The sequence below is a fragment of the Branchiostoma floridae genome, chromosome 16, assembly GCF_000003815.2.
Source record: "Branchiostoma floridae strain S238N-H82 chromosome 16, Bfl_VNyyK, whole genome shotgun sequence".
Classification (NCBI taxonomy): domain Eukaryota; kingdom Metazoa; phylum Chordata; class Leptocardii; order Amphioxiformes; family Branchiostomatidae; genus Branchiostoma; species Branchiostoma floridae.
The window spans coordinates 3,734,122-3,746,383 of NC_049994.1; the positions used below are offsets into that span (position 1 = coordinate 3,734,122).

The 12,262-nt window shown below is 39.8% G+C and overlaps 1 protein-coding gene across 1 annotated transcript; it reads right to left on the minus strand.

The window, feature by feature from the left end:
- Nucleotides 1-1,861: 1,861 nt before the first annotated feature.
- On the minus strand, nt 1,862-11,683 carry LOC118432708 (T-cell leukemia homeobox protein 3-like). Its single transcript, XM_035844322.1, has 4 exons — nt 10,984-11,683; nt 4,595-4,713; nt 4,161-4,282; nt 1,862-3,021 (listed from the first exon to the last, which is right to left on the minus strand). Exons 1-4 carry the CDS (start codon nt 11,315-11,317, stop codon nt 2,793-2,795), a joined length of 804 nt encoding a protein of 267 aa, XP_035700215.1. The 5' UTR covers nt 11,318-11,683; the 3' UTR covers nt 1,862-2,792.
- Nucleotides 11,684-12,262: the final 579 nt, after the last annotated feature.

The window sequence follows — 12,262 nt, forward strand, 5'->3', positions numbered from 1 at the left end:
ATACCACTGTAATGAAACTTCGTTTTTCGTAACATAATGATGGAAGCTACAAACGTAGTGTTGCGCAAACTGATATCTACTAACGATCTGTAGTTATTAAGAATTAGATTTTTTAATTAGATGAAAACAAACATTTTCTAATTACTACAGATCATTAGTAGATATCAATTTGCGCAACACTACGTTTGTAGCTTCCATCATTATGCAACGAAAAACGAAGTTTCATAAAAATGATGACGTCATCAATTCGGCCCCCAAAAAATCAAATTTAGAATTCTCTAATGCCCATCTATCAACATTGGTTATGGCTCCATTCTTTCCTAATTCATTAATAAGAAAACAGTGGAAGGTCAAAATGCCAATTTAGCCAACCGAGATACCTTAAAGGTCCCTCTTGACTTAGACCTGAGACATGCAAGTTAACGGAGAGACGAAATGTTGAGGTATATATCATGCCATCTAATGGAAAAAAAACAGGCCTGTACCGTTAAATCTAACTGTATGTGCCTTTAACTTTGTCATTTTAGTCAATGCTTCTAGCTCATGATGGGCAATATGTGCAATAAAGTTCACGCTCATTTAAATGTAATTGATTAACCTAACCTTTAAAAAAAATGAAAAATGATTTACAGCATTATAATTGTCGCACTATCTACAAGGTATATCGTAGTTATGAAGTTGCTTCGGCTTTGATATCTACTTTTGAAAAAACTGAACGTCTCATTGCATCTCGGAGAGGGAAGCTGGAGAAGCATCGGGGTAAGTGGGGAACTTTGTGTTTAATTTGATTTTGAAATGTAGAATTAATCATGAAATAATATAGAAATGACGTGATAATGATATTTGATTACAATACCTGATTATGATTATGCGAGTAATGATACAATGCTTATATGAAAAGATGACATATAATGTGATAAAATGATATGTAATGATTTGATAACCAAAATGAATAACGTTAGTAATGACATAATAATAATCATATTATATGAGCTGTTAAGTTTACAATGTGGCTGTTAGACTTGGATAGGTTAATATTTAAGGGAGGTTCTTCATTTTCTATGTTGTGTGACTGTTATATTTATCAGTGAAAAGATAATAAAGAATTATAAAAATAAAATAAAAAGTTGCTTCGGCGGTGCAGTGCCAGTACAATGTTTGTTTACCTCTAGACTGGTGCATTTGAATCAAGGCGAAGGAATTATTTCTCCTTACATAGATTACTTCGATGATTGTACCATCAAACGCTTGTTGACCTCTGAAATTTACCACAAAAAAGGTCGTTTTTAGTTTTAGTTGATTATATAGCCTTATTTGATTACTCCTAAGTTTGTAAACCAGCTGCACGTTCATTCTGTTACTTGATTCCTTGTTTATTTTGACTTCGTTATCATTATCTTTTGACTATGTTATTTAGTGTTCGTTATTTTGTATGTGTGTCCTTATTTTTGTCATGTGTAAGAGGAGAAGACCCAGATAAGCAACTTTGCTTTTTGTCAAATCCTCGTTAAATAAATGTGAATAAAAGAAATAATAAAAAAATTACCACAAAAACTTAATTTTCTATTATGGTCTGCTGTACATACAGCAAGCTGTTTTTTTAAGCATATACAATTTATGTTGTTTAAGCATATACAGTTCCTTAGCGTTGTGTTCTCTATGGGTTTTCATACCCGACATAAAGAAATCTTGATTGATTCTATGGGTAAACAAAGATGTAAATTGAAACTTTTTACACGTCAAATTCAAGTATGATTTACGGAGTTCTTAAGTGTGGCATGCCCGCATGGTGTACATACGACCTCTTTTTAAAGGTTAAAGATTCTTAGGAACGCAGAGACTTAGGAATCGCGCAGTCGGTAAGTTATTATGCTATCTATATCTCCAGATGGGAAGTTTTCACATGCATGATGTACACCTCTTGACCAGTTGCATTCATTCTTCCTTAGATATTGTGCCCTCTAGCGATATAGAATATGTTTACAACTTTTGATCTTTTGAAAAACGGTAAACTGTCAACTATGGATTTGGTCCCCGCATTTAATGACTACCGTACCGTGTGTATTGCCGGTGGGCAATTGTTGTAAAACCCGGGGAAGAAACTTTAAAGTATTATGCCATTGAACTTAGCTTTATCTGTCAGCGAAATTTTCACCTCAAAATGCAGGAAGTAGCGCTTCAAAAGGTCAACATTTCAAGGATAAGTTTGAAATAGAATCCACAACAAGACGTAATAAATGGTGCACAATAATGGTTTATACAAAGTATCAAATATCTTTATACGCACACAATATGGCTTTACATCATCAGTGTTTTGTCTTCCTTTGAAACGTTGGAAATCTGCTCCTCAGAAATTAAAGGTTTGTCAGTACGAAATAATTAGTATCAAGCAGGCCGTTGAAATGGCAACAGTAAACGGCGCCGACTATCGACTTCCTTCAAAACTGCAATCTGTACAGGCTTTCGCGCCTTTATAGAAGTAAGGCATAAACAACTAGTAATAAACAACAACAACTTTGTATATTCTACAAACTTTTATCAATCGAATTTGTAATTCCGTCCTTAGTGTGCCACTGTCGTCGAAATAAGTAAAATTACAGTAAGAAATATGACTGTAAAGATTAAAGCGGACATTACTTTCAGAAGCATAAAAAGAAGAAAAAACAACAGCAGTATCCAAACGATACACATCGTAGGTATACATTGTAGCCAATAACAACAATTTTTATATTAAAACATAGACTATATTAACTGTTATATGTAAAACAAATCTGTACAGGTAGTATTTTTATTTACATTGCCGCTTCTCTATTGTAAGAGATGATGTGTTGAACGGTTGCAGGGTTTGGGAACAAGAACGGCTCGTGCGCAGAGAAGTTTGGGAACGACGGGAGTGTGTGGCAGGATGTGTAGCCATGGTAACGGATGACGTCATGAGGCACGCTGCTCGCAGGTAAGATGGCGGCGTCCTGCTGGTGGAGCATGCGCATTCTGGCTGCTGTCTGCTTCTTCCATTTCGTTCTGAAAACAGATACATAAAGCAAGTAGTGAATATGTGCTCCTGCAATTCCAGAACGAGTCGGTAGGTTGCCCAATGTTATTTCACTTCTTTTGACTACAAAATCTCCAACCCCAAAGTTTTGACCATGTATATGTAGTATGTTACGAACACAAGATATCAAAATCTTAAGTTCCGCTACAGTACCCAGGGAAGCCGCTAGGAGGCCCAGTGTTCTTCACACCCCAAGTAAGAAAACAATTCAACCAGCCGTTATTTTTACTCTCTCTCGCTCGCACACACACACACACACACACACACACACACACACAGACACACAAACACACACACAAGACACACACACACACACACACATTCAAACACACACACACACACACACACACAGACAGACACACACACACAAGACACACACACAAACACACACACACACATTCAAACACACACACACGCACACACACAGACACACAAACACACACACAAGACACACACACAAACACACACAATATGTAATCTCAAACCGGTTTTCAGTAGCGTCCGGTGAGCTACAACAGCTGGGATTTGAACTCCTAACCTCTTGGTCAAGAGGCAAGGTCGCTTTCCAATGGACCTATGTACGAATACCTATGGTACTAGTACCACCACTCACGCACGCCCCCTAGCGTATTAATAATTAAGACTTACTATACAGAACCTACCAGAACTTACTATACAGAACCTTCTGTTCTGTCACGTTTTGGTTTGGACTCGCGCTACCAAATCTATTACTGCCCTCTGGCGTGTTATAAATGGACTGTAGAATGTATCTTCTATTCAGGAACCACGCTTTCACCCGCTAACGTGTTGTTAATGGCTGTTGAACCTATAATATTGTCTGGAATCGCGTTTTAACGCGCGCTCACTCCGCACACTTCACAATTTTACTTCTCATGAACGTCCCCTAGCGTGTTCTGAATGAACTGTAGAACGCACCTTCTGTTCTGGAACCACACTTTGACGCATGCTACTAAATTTACTTCTCGTGTACACCCGCTAGTGTTTGTTGAACCCACCATCTTTTCTGAAATCGCGTTTTAACGCACGCTACTAAATTTACTTCTCATGCACGCCCCCTAGCGTGTTATGAATGAAGTGTGGAACCCACCTTCTGTTCTGGAACCACGTCTTGACCTGGATTTCTGTCAGCTCCAAGGATTCCGCCAACTCCACCCGTTTGCTGACACTCAGGTACTTGTCCTTCTTAAACTCTTCTTCAAGACGCTCCAGCTGAGAAGAAAGGTAAGACATTCCATCAAAATCTTATTACAGTTATGTAGAGTCGTTGATTGAACTGTTCAAGAAATCTGATTTCGTTTATAAAGGTATAACGTTGCATGTTTAAAAGCAAACAGAAGTCTACTTCCACCTATGAAATTGCATCACAACAATTATGTTACTATTGTAATGGGTAAAGATCATAAGACCAATCTTTATCCATCTAATTATAAAAGAATACATACAATTATGCCATGTAATTTTTTTTTCTTCGTGTCTTTTCTTTTTAATGATTTAGACGTCATTATCAAAAATTATTCGAACCTGTCTGCTTGAGTAAGCCTGGCGTGGCTTCCGGTCCAAAGGTAGCTTCCGTTTCCGGGGACGATGCATGCTGGGTAAGATTGCTTTGCCGGCTGCAAGCGTCATGGCCAATGGCTGACCTAAGTTCAAAATTCAAACGGGATACTTGATTAAATTATGTACAAAGAATATGTAGAAAGCAACAGAAAGAAGGAGAAGATAGAACTAAGGAAAACTGAAAGGATAAAAAGGGAAGGGAAAACATTAAACTACAATTACAAAAGAAAATTAAGAGGGAATGAAAGCAAAAACAAAACCGAAGGAAAAAATGCAACGATCAGAGAAAAGAAGAAATGGAAATAGAAGATATGAAAGAAAGAGAAAGAAGAAAGAATAATAGCAAGAAAGAGAGATAAAAGAAGAAAAAAGCTAGAAAAAAAGAAAGATAGAACGAAAGAAAAAGAAATTTAAAGAAAGAAAGGAACAAAAGAAAAACATGAAAAGGAACGTAAGAAAGAAAAAGAAAGAAAAAAGTAGGAAAGAAAAATTTAGAATAAAGAATGAGAGAGGAAAAGAAAAAAGTTGAAGCATAAACAGATATATATATATATATATAGATAGATAGATAGATAGATGGATAGAGAGAGAGAGAGAGAGAAAGAGCTAGGGGGATAGAAACACAAACCAGCTCTGTCCACCGAAGTGAGGTCACCAGTTGAGATTACATAAACTCTGTCGGCGACCCGTTTAACACGATACACAGATCAAATACATCGGGGTGTTTATACCATTACTGGTGTTAATTCGTCCACATCTTTCCATTGTGCCCCAGGTGTAGCCATCAATCGACACCTTCTCTATTTTCCCAGCCGAACAAAAGACGGACAAAGCCCGACCGCGGCTAGAAGTTATTGGGTGCATGTTAGGTCAGCGGTCGGTATGTATCGCACGCCAAGCCAGGTTAAAATAACAAATCGTTAAAAGGTTTAAACCATGTCGCCATTACGTCCTCCTTCTTTCTCTTACCTGTATTCTGTTTTTGGTCCTTCAGAAGATCTAAGTGTAGTGGTAGAAACAAAGCTTTATAAAGAAAAGGGGCTGCTGTAATGTTTTGAGGATTAGGACAACTTCGGTACAAAAGAAGTTTTCGAGCCCCAAAAGGTATCATGTTCTTTGATTCCTGGTGAGTTTTCTCTTGTTTGCGTTCGTAGCAACAAGAAAAGAATGTTTGAAACAGTTTTCCTAACGAAATTCTAGAAAAAAATGCGAACTCTTCTCGACTGGTAGGCAAAAATTTCTTGAAGAATATGATATTCAGCTTCCTTCGTTTTTTTCTATTCACTGTGCTTGAAATATAATCTAAGTGTTTCAGTCAGAATTGATGATAGGTTTAGATTAGAAGGAGACAGCGAATGTTTGATCTTGAAATCGAAACGCAGATCGCGAACGTTGATATGACGGGATGGGATGGGAGCAGAATAGTGTAAGTATACAAGCTGGTTGTTAAGGTAGTTTCAATGCCTAATTATCAATTACTGAAACGGATAACTTGATAACTAGGTAGTAGGAGGATCCATAGTACAAATGGTAATCTACGTTTTTATTTGGACAGACAATCATCACAATGTCAACGTGGCACTACACGTGAGTTGGTAACTAATTTGAACAGTGTCACAGGCAAAGAACAACAAACTTTAAGGTATACGTAGTATACCAGGTAGCCTTTTATTTTGAGGGGGAGTGAGTTATCCATTGTCTTGCTAGGATCCGGTACTGAAATGCGGGCCTATCCCTCTACTGCCATGGCATCCTACCTCCCTAACTGAAGTTCGGTACCCATTTTTACACCTGGGTGGAGTGAGGAAAGCCGTATAAAGCGCATTTTACAAGGACATAATGTCTAGCCAAGATTCGGACCTACGTGGCCCCTTGATCTCAAACCCACCAGCCATTCGAATTCGGTCAATACAGTGCTACTTTTTAGATTGTGTACGTAATAAATTCATTTAGTCCACCAACACAGTCTGGAGTCCAGTCGTGTTAGGCCTGGTCCGCTCGTAACATTCGCTACCTACTCTCCAAGCAGAGATTCGGTTCCGGCTGTTTTTTTACGGGTCTATCTATTTAGTACTGTTATCTTTGTGTTAGACCGCGAGTATGAAATAGCAAGCCCGATAAAACGCCTATAGCTAGAAATGCCACCAAAAAAAAAAAACAGCCGGGGTTGAAACTCTGCTTGGAGAGTAGTCGCTACTCCGTTCGCTGGCTAGCTTAGCCTGGATACCATACCCCAACCTCAAAATATATCTTTCGTGCACGATAGATACTTGAGATCGGGCTGGGGTTTGGTAACCAGGCTATAGCTAGCTAGGCTAACAGGTATGGGATCAAGCGGGCACGGTTTCGACTCTAGGCTACCACAGCAACTATCCATGACTCAGAAACCTCACCACGAGACCTCAAACAAACACAAGTTGACCTTCTCTTGCGTTTTTAAGAAAACACTTTGCCGCTTTGTGAACCAAGAACGCGTAACGTTCCATGAAAAAGGGTCCTTCGCCCGACCCTAAGGAAAATACAACACACCTGCGGATTAAAATATTTCCATTTTCTGTGAGATATCTGTTACCTGTGATGTTACAAAGGACCCCCTGTGATAATCTCTCTGATCTGTCAGCGGGATAATCCGGTCATTATCACCCTTTTACAAAGTGGGGACTTCCATGATGACAAAAGAGTGGATAAAGAGGGATTTTCGGAAGTTATCTAAAACTACTCTCCAAGCAGAGGTTAGGCTGCGGCTGTTTTTTTAACGTTTTTTTTAGTCGTTTTTATCGGGCTTTCTATTTGTTATTTTATCTTGCTGCGTCAAAACCTAACTGGTTTGGCTGGCGCACTTCAAGAAAAATGACAAAATAGAAAAACAGCCGGAGCCTAACCTCTGCTTTGAGAGTAATCTAAAACGAGTGTCCTACTGGACTGCGTCAAAATGCGGCAAACTTGCGCCTGCCATTTGCAAAGTGGAGCATACAGGCGCAGCTAAGATTGATTGATTTGTTTTGTTTTCAAGGCTGAAAACTCGACTCTCTACGCAGAGGTCTTTGGCTGTTTTTTGACGTGTTTTTAGTATATTTTATCGGGCTTTCTTTTTGTTGTTGTTGTTCACAGTTTTCGTTATGTCTAGCGGTCAAAAGAAAACGGTACATAATAGAAAGCCAGATAAAACGTCTAAAATACGTCTATAAAGATGTCTCCGAACCTCTGCTTGGAGAGAAGAAATTTTAAAACTTGTACCTCAAGACTTTAAATATCTCATGTAGGACAGTTCATAACATATTCCTGCTTATGCCTTTAAAATGAACAGTAATACTGTTCATTGACTTTGCACAAAAGAATACATTTACCTTGCAAATTGATACCCAGAGCGCCTTTTTTTTCTTTCTTTCTCTTTCTCACTATATAAAATAAACACAGGTGCTTCATTGCTAGCATCGTTATCAAGTCTTTCATCAAAGTTTCTGTTACAGATGCCGACGAAAGAAATGGATGGCTGCCCATCCGTGTAACGAGTTTTAATCAAGATATCAAGATCAAATTTCTACCACTGGACAAAAGACGACTTGATGAAAGAAAAGCGAAAACAATATTTCTATCTGTCTTCCAAAAACGCAGCTTTTGATCACCAGAATTCTTTCCGTAAATTTTCTATCTTTGGCTTCCTAAAGGCTAACTTAACATATCAGACGAAAAGGGTACAGTTTGCGAAACATTTCAGAGCAGGGGATTTGTTTATGGTGAGAGTAGGGTTGTGGTGTTGCTTATTTTCTTTTTGTTTCCGCTAAACTAGCTATGTTTATGATAACCTAGTTTTCATGTGTACGCAAGCTGGTGGTCTTGTTGAGTAAATAGAAGGTTTTAGCGATGTGGTGTTCACTCTTTTATTTCTTTTGTATCGTTGGAAATCGTATGTTGGTTTGCAACGTTTGTCGATCTTAGGTCGTCGTACGACTTTGATGTCGTCTTATAGAACGTCGCACAATTTTGATACCGTGGCGTGGACTGTCGCACAATTTTAATGCCGAAGGATTTTCAAGCTAAGGCAGTTTTCCTTCGTAACAAGACAACAGAATTTCGTACGATACATCTCTAGCCCATTTTGCGATCGTACACCGGACGCACGACGTATATGCTACCGGGACATACTGGCCTTCTTTTTAAGGGAAACAAGACTTTCTTGGTTGTTTTCATTTAGCATAGAGATCCTCATAAATACTTAGTACTCTCTAAGCAGAGGTTACCTCTTGAAACCTTCTTCTTGACGTCCTTTGGATCTTTTTAGTCTTATTTTTCTTTACGTTTGGCTGGTGGACATAACATAAAGACTAGGGCGAAAAAAAGCCCTCCAAAATGGCATAAAAAGCGTCAAAACTACCAGGAGCTGGACAATGGCTTAGAGAGAAATTTTGTCTTGTCCTCAAGTTCAATTTGGCTGGCGGAAAAAGAGAAGTTCTGACAAAATTCTGACATAATATGGCCTAATAAAAACGCCTAAAAGTCGTCCAAAACAAGTCAGGACACAATCCCTGTTTGATGAAAACAGAGATAAAAGAGAATGGCATTGATGTGTATTTTCGAAATGTCATACCCAGTAGGAGAGCTGAACCCAGGAAACGTACATATTATTGAAACAACGTCACCCTCAAAAGATGCGCGGAGCTCCAGAAGTCTCAATCCTCAACTCAAGGCTCCGTATTATTGTAACCTAAAGATCTGGAACCGTACACTAGTCTCCAAGCAGACCCAACGGTGCCTTAGAGATAGTATCAAAGCTGGCCAGGGACTTAGTACGGCACCCGTTTGACTCCCTTAGCCGGCTATCTCCCTTTGGCCGGCTATATTCCTTTGCCAGCTTTAATATATTATCTCTAAGGCACCGATGGCTGCTTGGAGACTACCGTACACAAAGTACACTGACCTAACATGGAGCCAATAAACTCCTCCAACTGTCTTCATGTTTACCGTCTTTTGTCTGAGGGAGAAATCTAACACTCTACGCATGTAAAGATACACTCCGACAACAAAACCTCGCGACCCGGGAGACACTACTGTGTAAATGCATGACAATTGGCAACATCTGAGCTCTGTGAAGAACCCTTTCTTGGTGACAGACGAATTTGGCGTTAGCGTAGTCTCCAAGCAGACCCTACGGTGCCTTAAAAAAAGTATCAAAGCTGTCAAGGGACTTAGTATAGCGGCACCAGGTGCCCGTTTGACTCCCTTTGGACGGCTATCTCCCTTTGGTCGGCTATACTCCTTTGCCAGTTTTGATACTATCTTTTTAGGCACCTTAGGGTCTGCTTGGAGACTAGCGTCAGGGTAGTCTTATTTAGGAGACGCTAGTGGGTCAACTGATTGGAACATGCGATAAAAACGTAAGATTAAACGACGGACGTGCGTTCGATCTTCTTCGAGTTACTATACGGGTGTTGTCCGTTTGACAACTTGTGAACGAAGACCGCCAAGGAGACGGCAAACTATACTGTGTATAAAAGAAGACAACTAGTCCAGGACGAATTCCTTCTTCTAGATTGTAACAAAAGAATGCCTCTAATTTTTCCTATGAGAAAATGGAACGGCTGCTACCATTGATGTGAATGTAGAAAGCGTGCAACGATAAACTATGACTATTTGTCTTATTTTGGACAAGAATGTGGAAGAGGAAAATAAAGTGTAGACAGATTGTGGAAGATAATAGAAAAAGGAAAGAAAATAGTAGATGAAAAATTTGACGACTTCTGATAGCATTCTTACCAGAAATAATCAGCGAAAAAGTTAAAACGCGTACTACCTTTACTATATGCTTGCTGCATTGCTTGTTAAAAAGACTTAGTTTGGGCTTTTTTAAATGGTAGACTTTCCTCTACAAATACATTAGCCTGGTTACCAAACCCCAGCCCGATCTCAAGTATCTATCGTGCAGGGAAAGATATATCTTGAGGTTGGGGTATGGAATCCAGGCTACAAATACAGAGAATAGTTTACATTATCTAACAGACTCTTGCTAACGGGCCTAAGTCCTATTTCCGGCATATAATAAAACTATTTCACGTGCCCCCGATTTTTTTCAAAACTACAACGACATTTTTTCATCATGAAACGTTGAAAATAAACCCGCAAATTTCTTGTTTTAGTTTCTTAAGAATGTGATTTGTTTTTCACTTCATTCAAGATGCTTTTTGTGGTTTAAATCTGGGGAAAGATATTCGGACACCGAACCGCAGCGCATTTTCACGCATCACGGCACAAAATAAACTATCTATATAACGACGCACGTGGACTAAATGAACTAAAACCAAGGAGCATTTAAAAAGTTACTACACTAAACTCATTATAAAGCCAATCTCACTTACCGGTGCTATGGAAGGGGATGTTGTTCCCGTTGAAAACTTGAGTCATCCACGCCAGCCTTCCGACGGGAACAGACGGGGGGAGGGCTCTCCCAACCCCGCCGGGAAGCTCGTACACAGTCCGGTGATCGTGCGAATCCTGATACAACGGTCCGTGAGGGATTCCATGGATCCAGTGGCTGTGATTCTTCGTCGCGGTGAAGTTTTCCACTCTAGATCTGTTATCACCGGGAGTTGAGCCGAGAATGTTCTCGATGGAGAAGGGCAGAGATGACCGAGACCCCTGGCCTAAGTCCTCGGGAGCAGGCGCGATGTCGTCCGCCCGTGCTTGCTCCATTCTTCCGCTTGTGTCCCGAATGTCCGTACTTGTATCCAACAACCTGTCGATACTATCTATGAACCTACTCTGTCTCCTTTTTCTCCTAATCTAGATTTTGACTTCTACACACGTTTCAAAACTTACAGCAAACTTTATCTGACTTCAAAACTGAGACGTCCTTTCCCTAGAAGAACACGGATCGCTCTGAAGACAAGATAAAGGTTTCCGCGACGATCACGTGTTGTAATTTACTCTACACCTTGCACAGTTTACAGAAAGTGAAGCATATGGTATGTGGAGGAGTGTCGCACGCCGCTTTTAACGACCGTAACTTCCCTATTAGCACCTTGTTGCCAGACACATTTCGTTTTCGGACGGGTCCACTTCACATCGGCAGGGGTGTGTGTGTGTGTGTCTACTAGATTCTACGAGCAGAGTTTAGGCTCCGGCTTTTTTAATATCTTTTTAGGCGCTTTGTCTATTTTTTTTTCTTCTTATTTTTCAGGGGGTTTTGTCCACCAATTGATATGACAGAATAGAAAGCCGGGTAAAAACGTATAAAGTTAGAAGGGAAAAAACAGCTGCAACCTAACCTCTGCTTGTTTGACGATGGAGAGTAGGGTGTTTCTTCATGAAAGTACAGTATAGTTTACGAACCGGAGGTCTATCTCGTTTGTTTTCTTTCTTATGGTCTATAACTCGCATCTATAGGTTGCTGATGAAAAGAGTAGAAATTGGCCGCTTGTAAAATAGTTCGAGGTGGACCCAGGCCGCAAACTGCAATCTCAGACCCGGTGTTTAGAAAAGCAAATGGGTTAGCCTCCTTGGATAAAGACTTTACCATTATTTCATCACGCGACCCTGGTAACAATGAGTAACTAACTTAAACGTTCTTTCGAGTAGAAAGTAAAGCTGGCATTGAAGTCCTGTAGTCTCTACCAGACTCCGGATCGCTGGAAAATC